General features: G+C 37.4%; 1 protein-coding gene across 1 annotated transcript; it reads left to right on the plus strand.

The window, feature by feature from the left end:
* The first annotated feature begins 526 nt into the window (after positions 1-526).
* On the plus strand, positions 527-14243 carry LOC107601077 (serum deprivation-response protein-like). Its single transcript, XM_016293098.1, has 2 exons — positions 527-1686; positions 12590-14243. The coding sequence occupies exons 1-2, from the start codon at positions 1159-1161 to the stop codon at positions 13457-13459; spliced, it is 1398 nt and encodes a 465-aa protein (XP_016148584.1). The 5' UTR covers positions 527-1158; the 3' UTR covers positions 13460-14243.
* The last annotated feature ends 1672 nt before the right edge of the window (positions 14244-15915 follow it).

Consider the following 15915-nt stretch of genomic DNA (forward strand, 5'->3'; position numbering starts at 1 on the left):
GGTCACGGATCTATGAATGAGGTAGTGTCGTTCCTTCTCTTTGTTCATTCAGACTATTGAGCAAGAGTCAATACATTGTTAACATTCAAAGTCTGACATGGGTTTATGTCTCGAATAAATCATAAGACATCATTTACGCACTTTATTTCATTTTTAATGCTCTTCAGTTTATGATTATGATTACTGTGAGCTGTCTGCTGGATGTCCTTTGTTTACTGTACTTCCACCCTGTACAATTAGCATCAAAGTTATTGTAAAATATGTTGCTTGTTCTCTCTGTGAATAATGTGATGAGTTTTTTTTTTCATTTCAGTTTGTTTATTTTATTTTATTTTATTTAAGTTTATGGTTTTCATTTTAGTTAACTGTAATAACCCTGGTCTAAGCTGATCTTTTCCATATGATAAAAGTGAATGATTACCATATTTTAAAAACTTGACGGCCTCTGGTCTCCATCCAGTTTCAGTGTATGGAAAAGAGCAGCATGAACATCCTTCAAAACATCTCTTTTTGTCATATAGTTTGGAACAATATGAGGGGATGAGAGCAAATGATGACAGAATTGTATTTTTTGGACAAGTTATCCCTTAAACATGGCATTCATGCAGTGAGCGTGTGTGTGTGGTTTGAGTCTGGCATGGTGCCACTGCCACAGATGAGCTGAGTTCACTGTTCAAACACTGATTTTCATTTTTCCCTGTGTGACATTTCCCCAGTCTGCCAGACAGCTAAGAATAGAAACGCCAGCAGAGATTCATGAAGAGACGTTCAGGTGCATTTACACAGACACACCAACATTTCCCTGACACAAACATTCCTGTTGCTGGTGTTTCTGAATCTGACATTTCATACATATGACAAACAAACATTTTCAAAACCATTACTGATAGCAAATTCAAGCTGATCAAACAATACTGAAATTGCATCGAGGGAAAATGCACACCTGCAGTAGCACACTTTCACACTGACACTCTTTACTCACATTACTCTAAAGGGCTGAGCTAAATACCACGGCAACCAAGCCCCTCCCCTGGGTGTGTGGGGAGTTTTTAAGTGGAGTGTTGGGAATGTTGTTTTTAGAGAGGCGCAGAAGGCAGGAGAGTGTCTGTGAGAGTCAATCTAACCCTGTCATTCAAAACCACCAGCGTTGACTCCAGGATGGGTGAAGACTCCTCTCACGCAGAGCGAAGCACAGCTACCTTACCCAGGGAGGAAAGCACCCCCACACCACCAGTTCCAGATGCTCAGGATCTCCTCATTTCGAGCTTCAGTCCCGGCTCGGTGCCCTCTTCCCCCGTCCACACCCTTTCCCGTCTGGGCTCTAAGTCCCTGACCATCCCCACAGCCCCTGCCGGCCAGGTCAGCGCCATCACGGTGGTGGCTTTGCTCGACAAGCTGATGGTGATGATCGAGACAGTGCAGGAGAACCAGCAGAGGATGGAGAAGAAGCAGGCCGAGCTGGAGGGGGCGGTGAGGATGGTGCAGGGTGATGTGACCCGCCTCACCAAGAACCACATGTCCACAGCCAACAGCGTGGCCAAGCTGCTGGAGCGCTCGCGCAAGACTGGCCTCAATGTGAAGGAGGTGAGGGAGCGCCTGGATAGACAGAGCAGCCAGGTGAAGCATCTGGAGGCCAACCATGCCCATCTGCTGAAGAGGAACCACTTTAAAGTGCTCATCTTTCAGGTGAGAAGAATGAGATCTTTCTACTCTTAACGAATCTTTAAAGCCTTGAAGATGAACACATGTAAATATGCGTCTGAATGTGGTTTTTTCACACCTGAGGAACCTTTAAAAGACAAAAATAATGTAAATATGTGGAGAGTCTAAGACTTTAACATGGTCATTCAAAATGATTAATTTTTCAAAGACATTTGAATGATAGTGTATCAGGGTTTCCACAATCTGTGTTTTTTAGCATTGATAATAAGAAATATTTATTGATCACCAAAACAGCATATTATAATTATTTTTAAAGGATCATGTGGCACTGAAGACTCAACACTGAAGTGTAAAAACAGTTACACACACATATACATAAATACATAATAGAAATATGTGTCTGTCTGAACGAGGGTTTTCTACACTTGAGGAAACTTTAATGCTTAAAAAAAAATCTGTTTGTGTGTCACATAGCAAACAAAACTCTTCCTTTGATACAGGAATTTTGCATTTTAGTTTTGTTTTGTTTTTTTATTTAGAGGAGTAAATGCACTGAGTTTTAAATATTTTGCAAAGGTATGTACAAAATAACAGCAGAAAAAGGTTAGATTTAATGGGTTTAAGTGATGTTTGACAGGACACGTGTGCAGTATCTTCAATGAAACTAAAGTGCATGGGAATTCTTCCTGTGACTACAGCTGGGATGAAATGTTTGAAGATGAATGTGTATTCTTACAGTATGTATGTAAACGAGAGATTCTATGGCTAATCTTGAGGTCCCCGCAAACTCTCACATTTTTCGTAATTCCTTACCATTAAGCTCAAAGATCACTTTGTTTACAATAGGCTTGTTTGATTAAAAGCCTCTCCTTACAAATAAGTGTAAAACAAACTGAGATTGTACAGTCGAGTCTTCTGGCTAAACCAGCTTTGTGACCTGTGCTTTGCTTTAGTTTCCTCAAATCGTTGGTGAGGTGTTTTGTATGTTCAGGTAATGCAATTTTACACACTCAGGAAGTATCATTATACTTTATGCTGGTTGGTTAATGTGAAGGGTGCGTCGTGTTGATTTAAGCAGCTGCGTCGGGCTCGTGCTTTTAGGATATTATTCTTATCTGATTCCCCCGGAGCGAGCCACATGCAGCTTTACATGCTGGGACAGTGATCTTTGACTTGTAGAAGCAGGTAGAGGCATTTCTTAGGGGTGTTAGAGTAGAGTTGCTTTTCAGAATGATTTCTGGGAATCAGTTTTCCTGAGGCAAATATTATTCAATAGCAGAATGAGCTAAATGTGAAAGCGAGTGTCAAAACACAAACTTTTATCTAGCTCCTTTGAGACTCATATCCTGATCCCTCATGTCAACGCCTGGTCATTCATGAAGGCATTAACTAGCTTAAATGTCTCAAACAGATTCATTTCCCATAAGAAGATAATTGTATTGTCTTTTTTGGTCAAAACGCTTATTTCTTCATTAAAGTTTTCTGAAACAGGCTAAGGTTAACTGTTTCTAAGACTTATCTTAAGCATGCAAGTTCAAAATGATTTACTTAATAAAAAATTTCAAGAAAATGCGTTCATTAAAGTCTTTTAATAAGAGCACTCCATCACTGTAGAGAGAGTTGATTATCGGGGCAATGACTCTTGACTAATCCAGCTGTCAGAGAGGAAGACCATGGGGCTGAACCCAAGTCTTAACTGTTCCCTTTGAGATCACTAGCAGCAGGTGATTTTCTAAAGTGATAATAAGCCTGTATTCAGCCTGTTAAAACACTCTGGCATGAGTACAGGCTTGCAGAAGGTTTGCTGCAGGAGATTGTAATATCTAATTTGGGAAGGAGTTTTAAGATGAAAAGAAAAGCTTTGCTTGTCACACACATGTGCCTACGCTTCAGGGTCTTAGCAGGCGTACACAATTTTCCTTGTGGCAAAGTCGGAGTACTGCAGCTATTTGAACATCTAAGCTGCAATAATAATAAGAGTGGTGTACTTGCAAGCACCGAATTCATCATAAACAACAAAGATGCAGTGTAAGAAATTAATTGTGTAGTGTAGTCAGTTTTATTAATGGGAGTTTTTGCGAGATTAAACTGACCTTTTTAGTAGCCTAATGTTGAGAGTTCTTTACTCGCTTTCTGTACACAGTTTATTCCATGTTGTTTTTTATTATTTTATTTTACAAGAGAACTTGCGAAGTCTTGATTTACTACTAATGCGTAAAATAGAAAAAAAAAAATGCATAAACGCATCTCCGACGGTTTTGTCTGTGCAGCCTATAAGAATAGGCCTATGTCGTGCAATAACAGTTTTAATATAGCCCATTCTATTCAATAACATTGTTAACTGTTTTTATTTATAACATCTGCTGCTTTGCTTCTGTGAAAATGAATAGAGACATCAGCCTCAAACTTTGTTTTTGTCATTTACATCAGTTATACTTTTATAAAATACACTATATATTTTTGTGTCAGTACATTAATGGTACATTTGAGCAGCATTAGTAAACTGTGTAAATATAAAGAAATGCCAAATCACATGCAGGTTTTTTCAGACCGGAGACCATAATCGAGTAATAATTTATTTTATTATGATATGAAACGTCCAATTTCTCTTTCAATAAGGTTTTTTAAAGTTTTGCAAGAATTTCGTGATACTAAACTTTTTATTAGTTGTCATAGCAAGTGATTTTAAAAGTAGGATAATAATAAAATTGATAATAATAATAATGATGATAATAATAATAATAATAATAATAATAATATAAAATATATTAAAATAGAAAACAGTGAAATTGTACTTAATTTTGAACTATGCATTTTTGATCAAATAAATGCAGCTTTGTGAGCATACGACTACTTTGAAAAAAAAAACATTAAAAATCTCACTGAAACCATTAAACAGTACCGTATTCATATGTTTTAAAATATATTAAAATAGAAAACAGTGAAATTGTACTTCATTTTGAACTATGCATTTTTGATCAAATAAATGCAGCTTTGTGAGCATACGACTACTTTGAAAAAAAAACATTAAAAATCTCACTGAAACCATTAAACAGTACCGTATTCATATGTTTGCAATAGAGTAAGTGTATTCACACACACACACACTTAGTACGTCTCAGAGAGGGTTGTTTGTGTGGTTTAATAGATATTGTCAGGAATGGAACCAGGTTTCCGCCTCAGAGTAAAAATAAATATTAAAAAAGGGTAAATGTGATGAGGGTAAAAATTATGACTTTTTATCTCATAATTGCAATTGCGTTTTGTTTAATGTAATGGGACTTTGTTTCCCCTAAATGTGACTTTGTATCTCAAAGTCAAAACACACTTTCCCATGTGGTAAAGTGCCTCAAGGAATGACAGAACAGCACAGGAATGTAATTTCTCTCTTTGTGTTGGGACACTAACATATGTTTGGCATTATAGCTGCAGGTGATGTTTCACATTTTTTTGCATGTCAATACAATATGACATAACAATGATCTTTAACTCGCTGACTCTTTTGAGTCGACACTTTTGTCCTCTTTTTAAAAAAAAAAATTTTTTTAGTTTTTTTTTGTTAATGAAAAGTGATGTACATGTCCTTATACCACAGGCCATTAAAACAATGGTGTATTGTTCTATGGAACGACACTCTATTGAAAGTAAACACGGAATGCAAACACAAGGGAGAGCTATCTCAAATCCATTCGCTCTCAGAAGTTTGCTTTGGAAGAGTACTATTGCTCTGTGGATGCGCATTTGCTTGTTTTGTTTCATTTTTGGCATCTGACGATGCTCAACCGCCTGTGTGGTAATTATAAACTTTCAGTGCACCGTGCAAAGGCTTTTGGAGATGGAAGGTGTGGTTTGAACACACACACACAAGGCCCTCCGAAAGAAAGAAAGAAAGAAAGAAAGAGAAAAAGAAAGAAAGAAACACAGTATACACATTGAGTTTGGCACTGAAAATGTATGTGTGTTGGAGAGAGACAGTCTGGTCAAGTGCCTTGTTTCCCTTAACAAGCACTAATGATCTGCAGTAATTACTGCCCATTTAGGCCTCTATGTTTATGTTTAATGCATCACTGCCCTTTCTGTGTTCTCAAAACTACATCAGTGTTGATTTTTAAAAGGTTCTACGTGCTGAGGCTCTTCACTGCAGCTGAAAACTAAAAGCTAAAAACTTTGGCCTTTTTGTGTTTGTGTTGCCAGTGCTTGTGAAAGGATCATTAAATGTGTTCACAGCAATAATCTAGACAACTGTTCATGGTTTATGCTGTTTTTGATAATCTAGATTGGTTATGAATGCATGTTTTCCATGACGTCTTGCAGAAAAATGCTTTCTATACTTATAGGGATAACATGCACCTTAGATGTCTTCACCAAGGCCTGCTAAGTTTGGCAAGCTGCATGACTGATGGCAAACATGAGGTTTTTATGGATATTCATAAAACATATTTTATTGCTTTTATGCTTTTGAAGGAAGGAACGTTTTGGATGAGATGTTTCTGCAGTGGGCGTTCACAATAACATCTGACAACTGTCATTTTTTACACCTTTGTAGTCGCTCCGACTCCCCTCATTAGTTCACCCTCTGAAATCCTGTTGAACATGGTCAGGGTTTATTTTGGCCCAGAGATGCCATGGAATGCCTTGATTAGGATGATGTAAGTTTGCTGAGATCCAAATAATGCCATGTATGATTGGCCAAACAGGCATGTGTTTAATTGTGCATTTCGTTATTTTCACATAACATAGATGTTTAATCCTCAAGATCAGGATCTTCAATGAAAGGTAAAAACAAATATGGGCGTACAAATGTGAATTGTGGGAAAGTGACAGTCTTTAGGAGAAGGGAAACAACCCAATAGCCAGTGTTTACAGGCCCTCCTATTACGAGAAAGAGCTTTTTATAACAACAGAGCAGATTCTGATTAGACAGTCAGTCTGATCATTCTGCACAATAACACTGGGTTATACAACAAAACATATTCTTTCATCAATCAAAAGCATGATTTCCTTTTCCAGATTTGTATCCATTTCATGCAAGTGCATGCACACAGTTCGGTTTGTTCAACAACAAAGAGCATTCATCTGAATTTGATTGTGTTGATTTGATCTCATCATTGATTATATTCTCTGACACTGAGAAAAAATGTGTTTGCTTATTGTGCTCTGTGAATGTCAAGAGATTTGTTCTTGCTGTTTTAATCTAAGAATATACTGATTCAGGTTGCAATTATAATATTTTATGAATTCTTGCATGTTTTTAAGCTCAGGTTGGAATACAAAGGTTGATGTCCTTTCATTATAATTCCTGTGCCGTTCCCTGAGCTCCACCCTCAACCAACAAAGATTCACCTCAAAGGAAATCTGAGAGAAAGACAGAGTTGGGGGGAGAAAGACAGACAGACAGACAGACAGACAGACAGAAAGAAAGAGAGAAATAAAGAAAGAAAACTATATGAAAACAAAGCATGACAACTTCAGGGCCAGGGAAGAGATTGTGACGGGGGAGGAAACAGCAGAGGAACAGAAGAGATAGAATGAACTGGATGAGAACAATGAAAAACAAACTGAAGAATGAGATGGATAGAAAGAGAGAGAGAGATATTCTCTGCTCAGGCATGTTTCGGCTCAATGTGCTGGATTTCTGGTTTGACAACTCGACTCCTCCCTTTCTCATTGTACATGCACATACGGCTGTTTGTTTTTTACAATGCTCTGGATTACTTGATTCTGATTGGTAAATCGCAGCATTCTGCAGTCAAATATTTTTGTATACTGAAATCCAAACTGTATATTTGACTGTTGCCCCAGCAACCTTCAACTTTGTGGTAGTTTCATATCTCTCATATCGTATCGCTGCACACATAATGTACGGCCTACAAACACCAGCTGATGATGACCGATTGACTATACCTTACTTTTATTCCTTTTTTCTACTCAATTTTCAAGGATTAAAAAAAACCCTGATGTTTCATTTTGATGAAACAGAGCTAATGTGGAATTTCAGGAGAAGAGTGTTCATATAATCCTGCTAAATGCGCTTTCCTGCCTCCTAGCCACGATCCCTCCAGGCACGCAGCTCAGTAACGTTTGCGAAGGATCAAGGTTAAGTTGCGGTATGACTCATTCTGCACCACACAGATGTTTGTCCAATCAAATGTTTTGAGGATTGAGAATGCCCCACCCCTGATTTATAAATACCACCTGCAACTGACTAACAAGTAGCAATGGTTCACTGCTTATTATAATTAAAGCACGTTGGCTATTTGTTTAAACAGACAAGCCATTTGATATGCCCCACCCAAATGTACAGTTTAAATAAGAAATATGTCAAGGGTGAGATATGAAAAGTCAAGCCCTGTGAAGATAAAATGATCCAGACACACTCATTCTGCAGGTATTATTGGACTCACTCAAATAAATACAGTCTAATTAGAAAAATGATACTTCAGGAAGCATGACTAATCATGTGATTAATTCAAGCGGCCAGACAGACAGAGACAATGAAGCATTTTTTAAATATAAACCTGAGAGAGAGAGAGAGAGAGAGAATGAGATGGAATCAGACCCCTCTTTTAGACAGCTCACTTCTCATCAACTCAGACAATAATAAGTCAGAATTAGATTAAATGCAAAAAAAAAAAACACTTCAATTCTGCAGGGCAGTAAACCTCTGCTATGCTGAATTCAGTCAAAGACAGTTGAAAGTCCACAGATGGCCTTTAAGTATAGTTTTCACAATGCTGCAGATCGGAGGCTTTGATAGCATATTGCTTTGCCCGGCATCTCACTGAACTGTGTGTTCAAGCCAGTTGCTGTTGTTTTCCACTTATTCTCTCCATCTGGAGAAAAGCCAAAGATTCTCTGAACTTCTTCCACACAACATAAACAGGTAACGGATGAGTGAGCATATGTTTTTGGGCTGTATGTCATGTGTTTTATATTATCAGATACTTATAAACATGTTACATAATTAATTTAAGTGGTGTTAATTTAGAGAAAAGGGCTTTAAACATGAAATTATTTTAGTTTTACTGACAATCAAAACATGCAGATGGTATAGACTTTTTCTGAGTCAGATTTGCATGGGAATTGACAGTTGCAGAATAACTTTCCTAGGATGAGAAGAAAAAATAATACTGTGCCTTTGTTGTTTTATTGTGTCAGTTTCTTTTTCATGGCAAAACAGTATTGGTATAGATTTGTTTGTTTGTTTTTTTATTATTATTATTATTCAAAAACATTTGCATTACACTTCTCTAGTATTTAATAAGTGTTGGATGCACATTTCATGTTTTTCAGCCAGGTTTTCCACAGTATTTTATATGGACTATAATTCAGTGTTATTATCATTAAATAATACAAAAACTAAAACTATTACTAATATCTTTTCTAATTGAAATAAAGCTGAAATGTAAATATTAGATGAAAACTTAAACTAAAGTAAAATAAGAGATATTTATTTGGCAGCTAACTAAAATAAGTACAGGTTGAAATGTTAAAATTAAACTAAAACTGAAATAAAAATAATGCTTAAATACCACTGCTATAGTGTTTGTACTTTTATATTAACCCCTCGGGGTTCTCCATTTTAAAAACTCTGTAGTGATAGTTTTTGAGAGCAGCTCCTGACAACTGTTCAGGACTGTCTCAAAAAATACTCTCCCTTAGCAAGAACAAATGCAATACTGCTAACATCCAGCAGTGAAAGTAAAATAAGAGATATTTATTTGGCAGCTAACTAAAATAAGTACAGGTTGAAATGTTAAAATTAAACTAAAACTGTTCAAACTAAAACTGAAATAAAAATAATGCTTAAATACCACTGCTATAGTGTTTGTACTTTTATATTAACCCCTCGGGGTTCTCCATTTTAAAAACTCTGTAGTGATAGTTTTTGAGAGCAGCTCCTGACAACTGTTCAGGACTGTCTCAAAAAACACTCTCCCTTAGCAAGAACAAATGCAATACTGCTAACATACAGCAGTGACACATCCTTCCTTTGTGTGTTTTCTAATAGTCTCATCCTCTATTATTCTTATATTTGTCCTTCCTCTGCTTCTTTCCTGTGCTTTCCGCTGCCCTTGTGTTGTCTGTTCAGGTCTTACGAGCCTGACTGAGACACACACACATACCATTTCTCTCATCTCTTTCGATGTTTCCACTCCAAAAAGTCCAGAGGCCTCCAGCGGGGCGCATTAATTATCCAGGCTCCCATTACACACTAAAGCAGGGGTATCAGCATGTGACACAATGTTTTCAAAAGTTCTCCCTCTCTATCCTTCAGTTCCCTCCTCTTTCTCTTCCTCTGAGCCTCGCAAGTCATTGTGTATTTAGATAAAGGTCAAAATCTGAATGGCAAATGTCTTGATTTATCACTGTGTCACAAGAGACAAGGCTGAGAAACAAATGTCAAGAAAGGTGGATACAGAGCAGGATCAGAAAGACTCAAGTAGCTTCAACTAAGAATGCAAATGCTAAATGAAGAGTGAAACGAACAAAACAGAGACTCCCTGCTTTGGGTTTCAGCTTGTGTTCAAAATATGAGAAAAATTTCACTAGAATGGCATCATCCCCAAAGGATTTTTTAAAATATGCATCATTATATTAGTTTTACTTTTTATGAAATTTGTACTGTTGAGACTCTTTTAATAAAGCCTTCAGATTGGGGTCAACCTACTACTGTGTGAAATTTCCCAGACTTTTGGAGATATATTTCATATGTGCACTTTTCATCTGACAAGTCCCTCAAGGCACAAACTAATTAGATTTGAGTTGAATCAACATATTTCAATAGGGGATCATTTTACAGAGTTAACGTTTTTCATCTAATATCTTGCTAAATCCCTTCTGTGTAGATTCTGTATATTACAGTTCTTGTACGGTTGGCTAAAAACATCATATAAAGGTGTCACCTGAGTTTCACTCTATTCTTAATTATGAAATGTAGCCGTTATCACAAAATCAAAAGCTAATACATTTATAGAGCTAACCGAACACAGCCAACTCCCAGCTCTGGTTTCCATGTAGCTCTTGAACCTGAGGGGTGTTACTCTGTATGTTTGCTCATGAAGAAACTGGTTAGCCCAGAGTCAACACTGGTTTTGACTGGATCTTTGCCCTCAGGGTGATACTGGCTATTCAAAGGCAAAATGTTAAAAATGAGTACCATCCATTTGGGAAAAACACACACACGTTTAACACATTGTAAAAAATGCACCTTTGGAAAAGGTTCTTCTCATATTAATCAGAAAGATTTCTTGAATGTAAAAAAAAAGGGGGAGTTCCATTCCTTCACTGGAATTTGTAAACCAACTTCTTGTTAATGGCACAGAGTTTCGTGGCCAAGGGCAAGGAGATGAGGATAAGGTTGTCTTTATATTATTGTGTTGATCCATTTTATAGTGCATCTAATACAATAAAGTGAATGTCCGACAACTGAGAGCTCTCAATGTCTAGAATGTTGTATCTTTATTACAGGTTAAAGGAACAGGAACAGTTCTTTTGAATTAGTGAAGCTTAATGCTGAACACAGCTAAAAGAGCCATTTCATTCTGAAATACTGGCATACAGTAACAAATCTGCCATTTAGATGTTTAGAGCTTGGACAGATATATGGCACGTGCTCTGAATTACTGGGAGTGTGCTTAGTGCCCTTAGGAGGGAGCAGGTGAGCGTGCAAAAGCTCCATTCGTGCTCCTAATCCGCCCTTCCCTGAGGGTCAGATCTTCAATTTACTCCTTAAGTGTGAAGCATAACCCCTGTAAACCTCAGCAGCCATGCCCAAGGTTTGTGTAAGGGGTCTGCGTGTGTGAGGGGACAGCTGAGATAAGAGAGTATTCTGCACTCTCTGTGTCAGAGAGAGATTTGAAAGGGGGTGGCATATTTGGTGATCTTTTTGTTGTTGTTGTTTATTTCAGAAAATTGAATTGTGCAAAAGGTAACATTTGATTATATTTATTTGTATACATGCATAATCTATGCAGTATACCCAAAAGTCTTGACTTCACAAAATAATTACATTAAGTGAAATAAGATTTCAGTTTGCACTGTTATTCATGTAATTTTTAAATCAAATGGATGGGTGTGGAAGATTGTGTGTGTGTGTGTGTGTGTGTGTGTGTGTGTGTGTGTCTATCTAGTATTCCCTACATTATGAGGAGCAAATGTCCCCACAAGGATAATAATACTATTGAGGACTTATAAGAAAACAGCTTATAAATCATACAGAATGAAGTTTTTTGAAAATGTTTTGAAAGTGAGATTTAAAAGGGTGTGGCATATTTGGAGTTTTTGTTTGTTTATTGCAGTGATTAAATGATTGAGTACATATTTAATTTTGCATAAGGTAACCTTAATTCATATTTTATCTATGTACATGCATAATCACACAATAAGAAACATACTGTATGTAGGCAAAAAAAAAATGATTGCATTCAACATACTGTATATTGAGCTATGCAGTATACCCAAAAACTTGACTTAGATTGCTGAGTGAAACAAGATTTTGGTTTGCATTTTTATACATGGAAAATGAAATGGAATTTGGCAGGAAGAGTAAACCTCAAACTCTTGCCATCAACACTTTTTTTTTTTGCTTTGGAGTAACTCCAAGACAATGCCTCCACATGCCTTGAGTATAGCTTGCTCTGCAACAAACAGGTTTTTCAGCAGATTGCACAATATAACTTAAAAAACAACACACAAACTGACTCATCTCTTTGTTTTGTTTATTTGTACAAAAGTAGTGTGTGGACCTGAAACAAATCTTTACAGTACAGTATGCTGCTAGCAATGGCAAGGTTGTGGGTTTGATTCATACAAAATGCATGAACTGATAAACAGTAAAATCATCTGCAAAATGTAACAACATGAAAAAAAAATACACATGGAATCTTTCAGCTGCTAAACACGTTTTCTTTCTCTCCAATTTCAGGAGGACAATGAAATCCCCTCCACTCTGCTTACTAAAGATGGGCTGGCCTCCACCTCTCAGGATGAGATTGCTCCATCTGCACCAACTCCGCTCTCTGATTTAAACCGTTCTCAAGATGAAGGCCTGCAGACCATCAGCCTCTCCTCTGATGAGGACGAGGAAAAAGGAGCAACGAGCCTTCTAGCAGAGGGTGGCGATGATTCCCTGGATTTGCATGAAGAGAGTTTCCCAGGTTTGGGAAGCAAACGTCTGGAGCGCTCTCGTGCTGACAAGTTCAAGCGCTCCAGTCTGAAGAAGGTGGATAGTCTAAAAAAGGCTTTCTCGAGAAGCAGCATCGAGAAGAAGATCAACAAGATCGTGCCTCCAGAACAGCGCGAGAAAATCAAGAAAAGCTTCATCCCCAACCACCCGAAGAGCTCCTCTTCCAAGAGCTCGTCCTTCCGCGTCTCTCCAATGACCTTCAACATCAAGAAGGTACAAGATGGAGATGCTGACTCCTCTCAGCAGCCTGGCAGCTCACCCAGGAACCTCAGCTCAGTGGAAGTTTCCAACATTGGGGGACCTGATGGTGAGCTGCCCCCGGCTGAGTTACACTCCTCAGGTGAGAAAGCAAATGGAGACGATCATCACAACCCCTCCACCCCGGGCAGTGGGGATGGAGAGGTGTTCGTTTCAGATGAGGGTGGAGATCTCGAGAACGGTCCATCTGCGTCTCTGGCTGAAGAAGAAGTGGATAAAGAAGATGATGACACTGATGATCATGATGAAAATGGGAAGGAGGAAGAGGAGGAGGAGAAGGATGTGAGATCTGCAGAAGAAGCATCCGTGTCTCCGCCGTCAGCTGCAGCTACTGTTGAGCTAACTTCTTAGATATAGTTGTGTTTCTAGCCCTCTGACTTCAATCCACTTCTGAGACTTTGGGAAGCATAGTTACTGCCTTGTGCCACTGGTATCTTGTCCCCAAGCTTGTTTAATGTTAGCATGTCTGCTAAAATAACATATTGCCCTGAATTAACCCCAAATATAATGTATCTATAACCTATTGTGTTAAGTTCAGAAATTAAGCATGTTCTTGTAGGAGGAAATTCCATTTAGATTCCATTTCAAATAGATTCTGTATAAAGGCCCAGAGAATGGTACAGCAGTTCAGACCACTGTCACCACAATGATACACCGAAATAGCTATATTTTCCTGTGGGAGCCTGTGAATACCATGAAATTGACTGAACTGAAATGCCTGAACTCTCCCTCTCTATCGTTTTTTCTTTGTGTGTAGGAGAGGCAATGTGTGTGCCAATCTGTCCTTTGTTATGCTGGAGTCCAGACTCTTTTCTGTCAATGTACATAAGATTAAGTATTAAATCACTTACAAAAACGTACTATGGTAGTATTATGGTTTTTGGAAGCAAAAACTTAATTTTTCACTCAAAGTACTTTGATGCAAATACCATGGTATTGTTTGGAGTACCATGTAGAAACAATTGTATGTTAATATGGTAACCATGAAATATATAGTAACAACATGGAACGTCATTACTGTAACATTGTACCACCAAAGTACTTTTGTACGGTATAAAACAGACAACTACAAAAGACAAGATGTTATATGTTGACAAAGTTTTTGACATTTTTAGATTGTTTATTCAAATATTTAGCAGCACTTCGTCTCATGGCTTGAATAAGTAGATGTCTATGAGGACTGATAGCAGTGCTTGACAGCATTTTTACAAATTTTCTAGGGAAAAGCCTGCACAATTGACTGCCATCTCCATGGCAACCTTGCCGCTGCTAACAACTCCAATTACTGCTATAGTGCACGGCAAGGGCACACATACAGCTTGATAAATACAAATGTACAGTGAAGCAGAAGTATTTGTGTAGTCAAACATTCCTTATTGCTGATGTAATAACTTCATATTCTACTAAACACTAACATTAATTAGATGATTCATTGATGAAATACTTTGTACTCAGACCTGTAAATATAAAAATTGCTGCCAGATAGACTTCTAAACTAAAACACTACCCCCCATTGGGGGTTCTACTTCTATCTATCTCACACTAAACTATTCAGTATACACACTCTACTGAGACACAGAAAGGGCACTTTAGCGCCGGCGATTAAGGGGGCAGGGGCTCGAGACCCGTCCCCCAACCACCCTTGGTCAGCAATGATGTTGTTTTAAGGTGCTATATAAATATAAATTACCTAGTCCTTGACCTTGTTTGGGTTTGATGGATTTTGTTTACAAGAATGAACAATTATCTAGACAAATGTTGTCAACATTTATGCCGTTATTAATGCAATTTAAAAGTGTGCGAAGAAAGGTGGATTTTAAGTGTCTCAAGTTCTGTTGTTCTTCACTTTGGAGTATGTGAGGTAAGATAAATAGTTGGTCTTAACAGAAAACTTCAAGGTTTCATTTTCTACATCAACCACGTGTGGGTTTGGCAAGCAGTCTAAAATCTCTGGCTCTCAGGTACACTGAGGGGTCAGGTTACATATACTGTATATCTGTCCAGGTTGAAGGAGGTTATTTTGAGGGACCAACAGCTTCCACTGACAGTGTGAAATAAGTAAGGAGGTACAGAGGACTGAGATTGTATGTGCCATAAAGAGAAGACATTTTCATTCAAAGGAAAATATTTAAAAACAAACAAACAAGGGATTCACATCCAAATGTACTGCTGCTATTAGTATTATTTATTTATTAAATGATTTTATCTATCTATCTATCTATTTATTTATTTTCCTCCTTGGCCACCTCGTGGAACTGGACCTTTACAATTTAATGGATGGTGTTGTCTCCACCGTGTGGCCAAATGCCGTCATTTTACGATTTCATCTGCTTGTTGATGATTATCAAACGTAAGCCCGTAAAACTAAATAGTTTAGTAACCAAATATATTATTTTGTTACTCAGAACCATCAGATTGTGATTTGGAAAAAAAATCGTATTCTTATGCTTCACTAAAAACAAGTCAGATTTTCATTACATTTACGTAATTGCTTTTGCTTCAATATTATCGCCTCAGGAAAGTTTATATGAACACCATTTTTTAGATAGTAATTGTCTGAACATTTTTAAATCTAGACGAAAAATGTGTCTACATAGAATTTTATTTTAATCGTATTCTTATGCTTCACTAAAAACAAGTCAGATTTTCATTACATTTACGTAATTGCTTTTGCTTCAATATTATCGCCTCAGGAAAGTTTATATGAACACCATTTTTTAGATAGTAATTGTCTGAAAGATTTTAAATCTAGACGAAAAATGTGTCTACATAGAATTTTATTTTACGTAAGCTATTTATGTGGAATA

Source organism: Sinocyclocheilus grahami, unplaced genomic scaffold (assembly GCF_001515645.1).
Source record: "Sinocyclocheilus grahami isolate Dianchi unplaced genomic scaffold, SAMN03320097.WGS_v1.1 scaffold298.1, whole genome shotgun sequence".
NCBI classification, from domain to species: Eukaryota; Metazoa; Chordata; class Actinopteri; order Cypriniformes; family Cyprinidae; genus Sinocyclocheilus; species Sinocyclocheilus grahami.

Coding starts and splice junctions, on each gene's coding strand:
- LOC107601077 (XM_016293098.1), top strand. CDS start 1,159: ATGGGTGAAGACTCCTCTCACGCAGAGCGAAGCACAGCTACCTTACCC. Junction 1,687..12,589: donor TTAAAGTGCTCATCTTTCAG/GTGAGAAGAATG, acceptor CTCCAATTTCAG/GAGGACAATGAAATCCCCTC.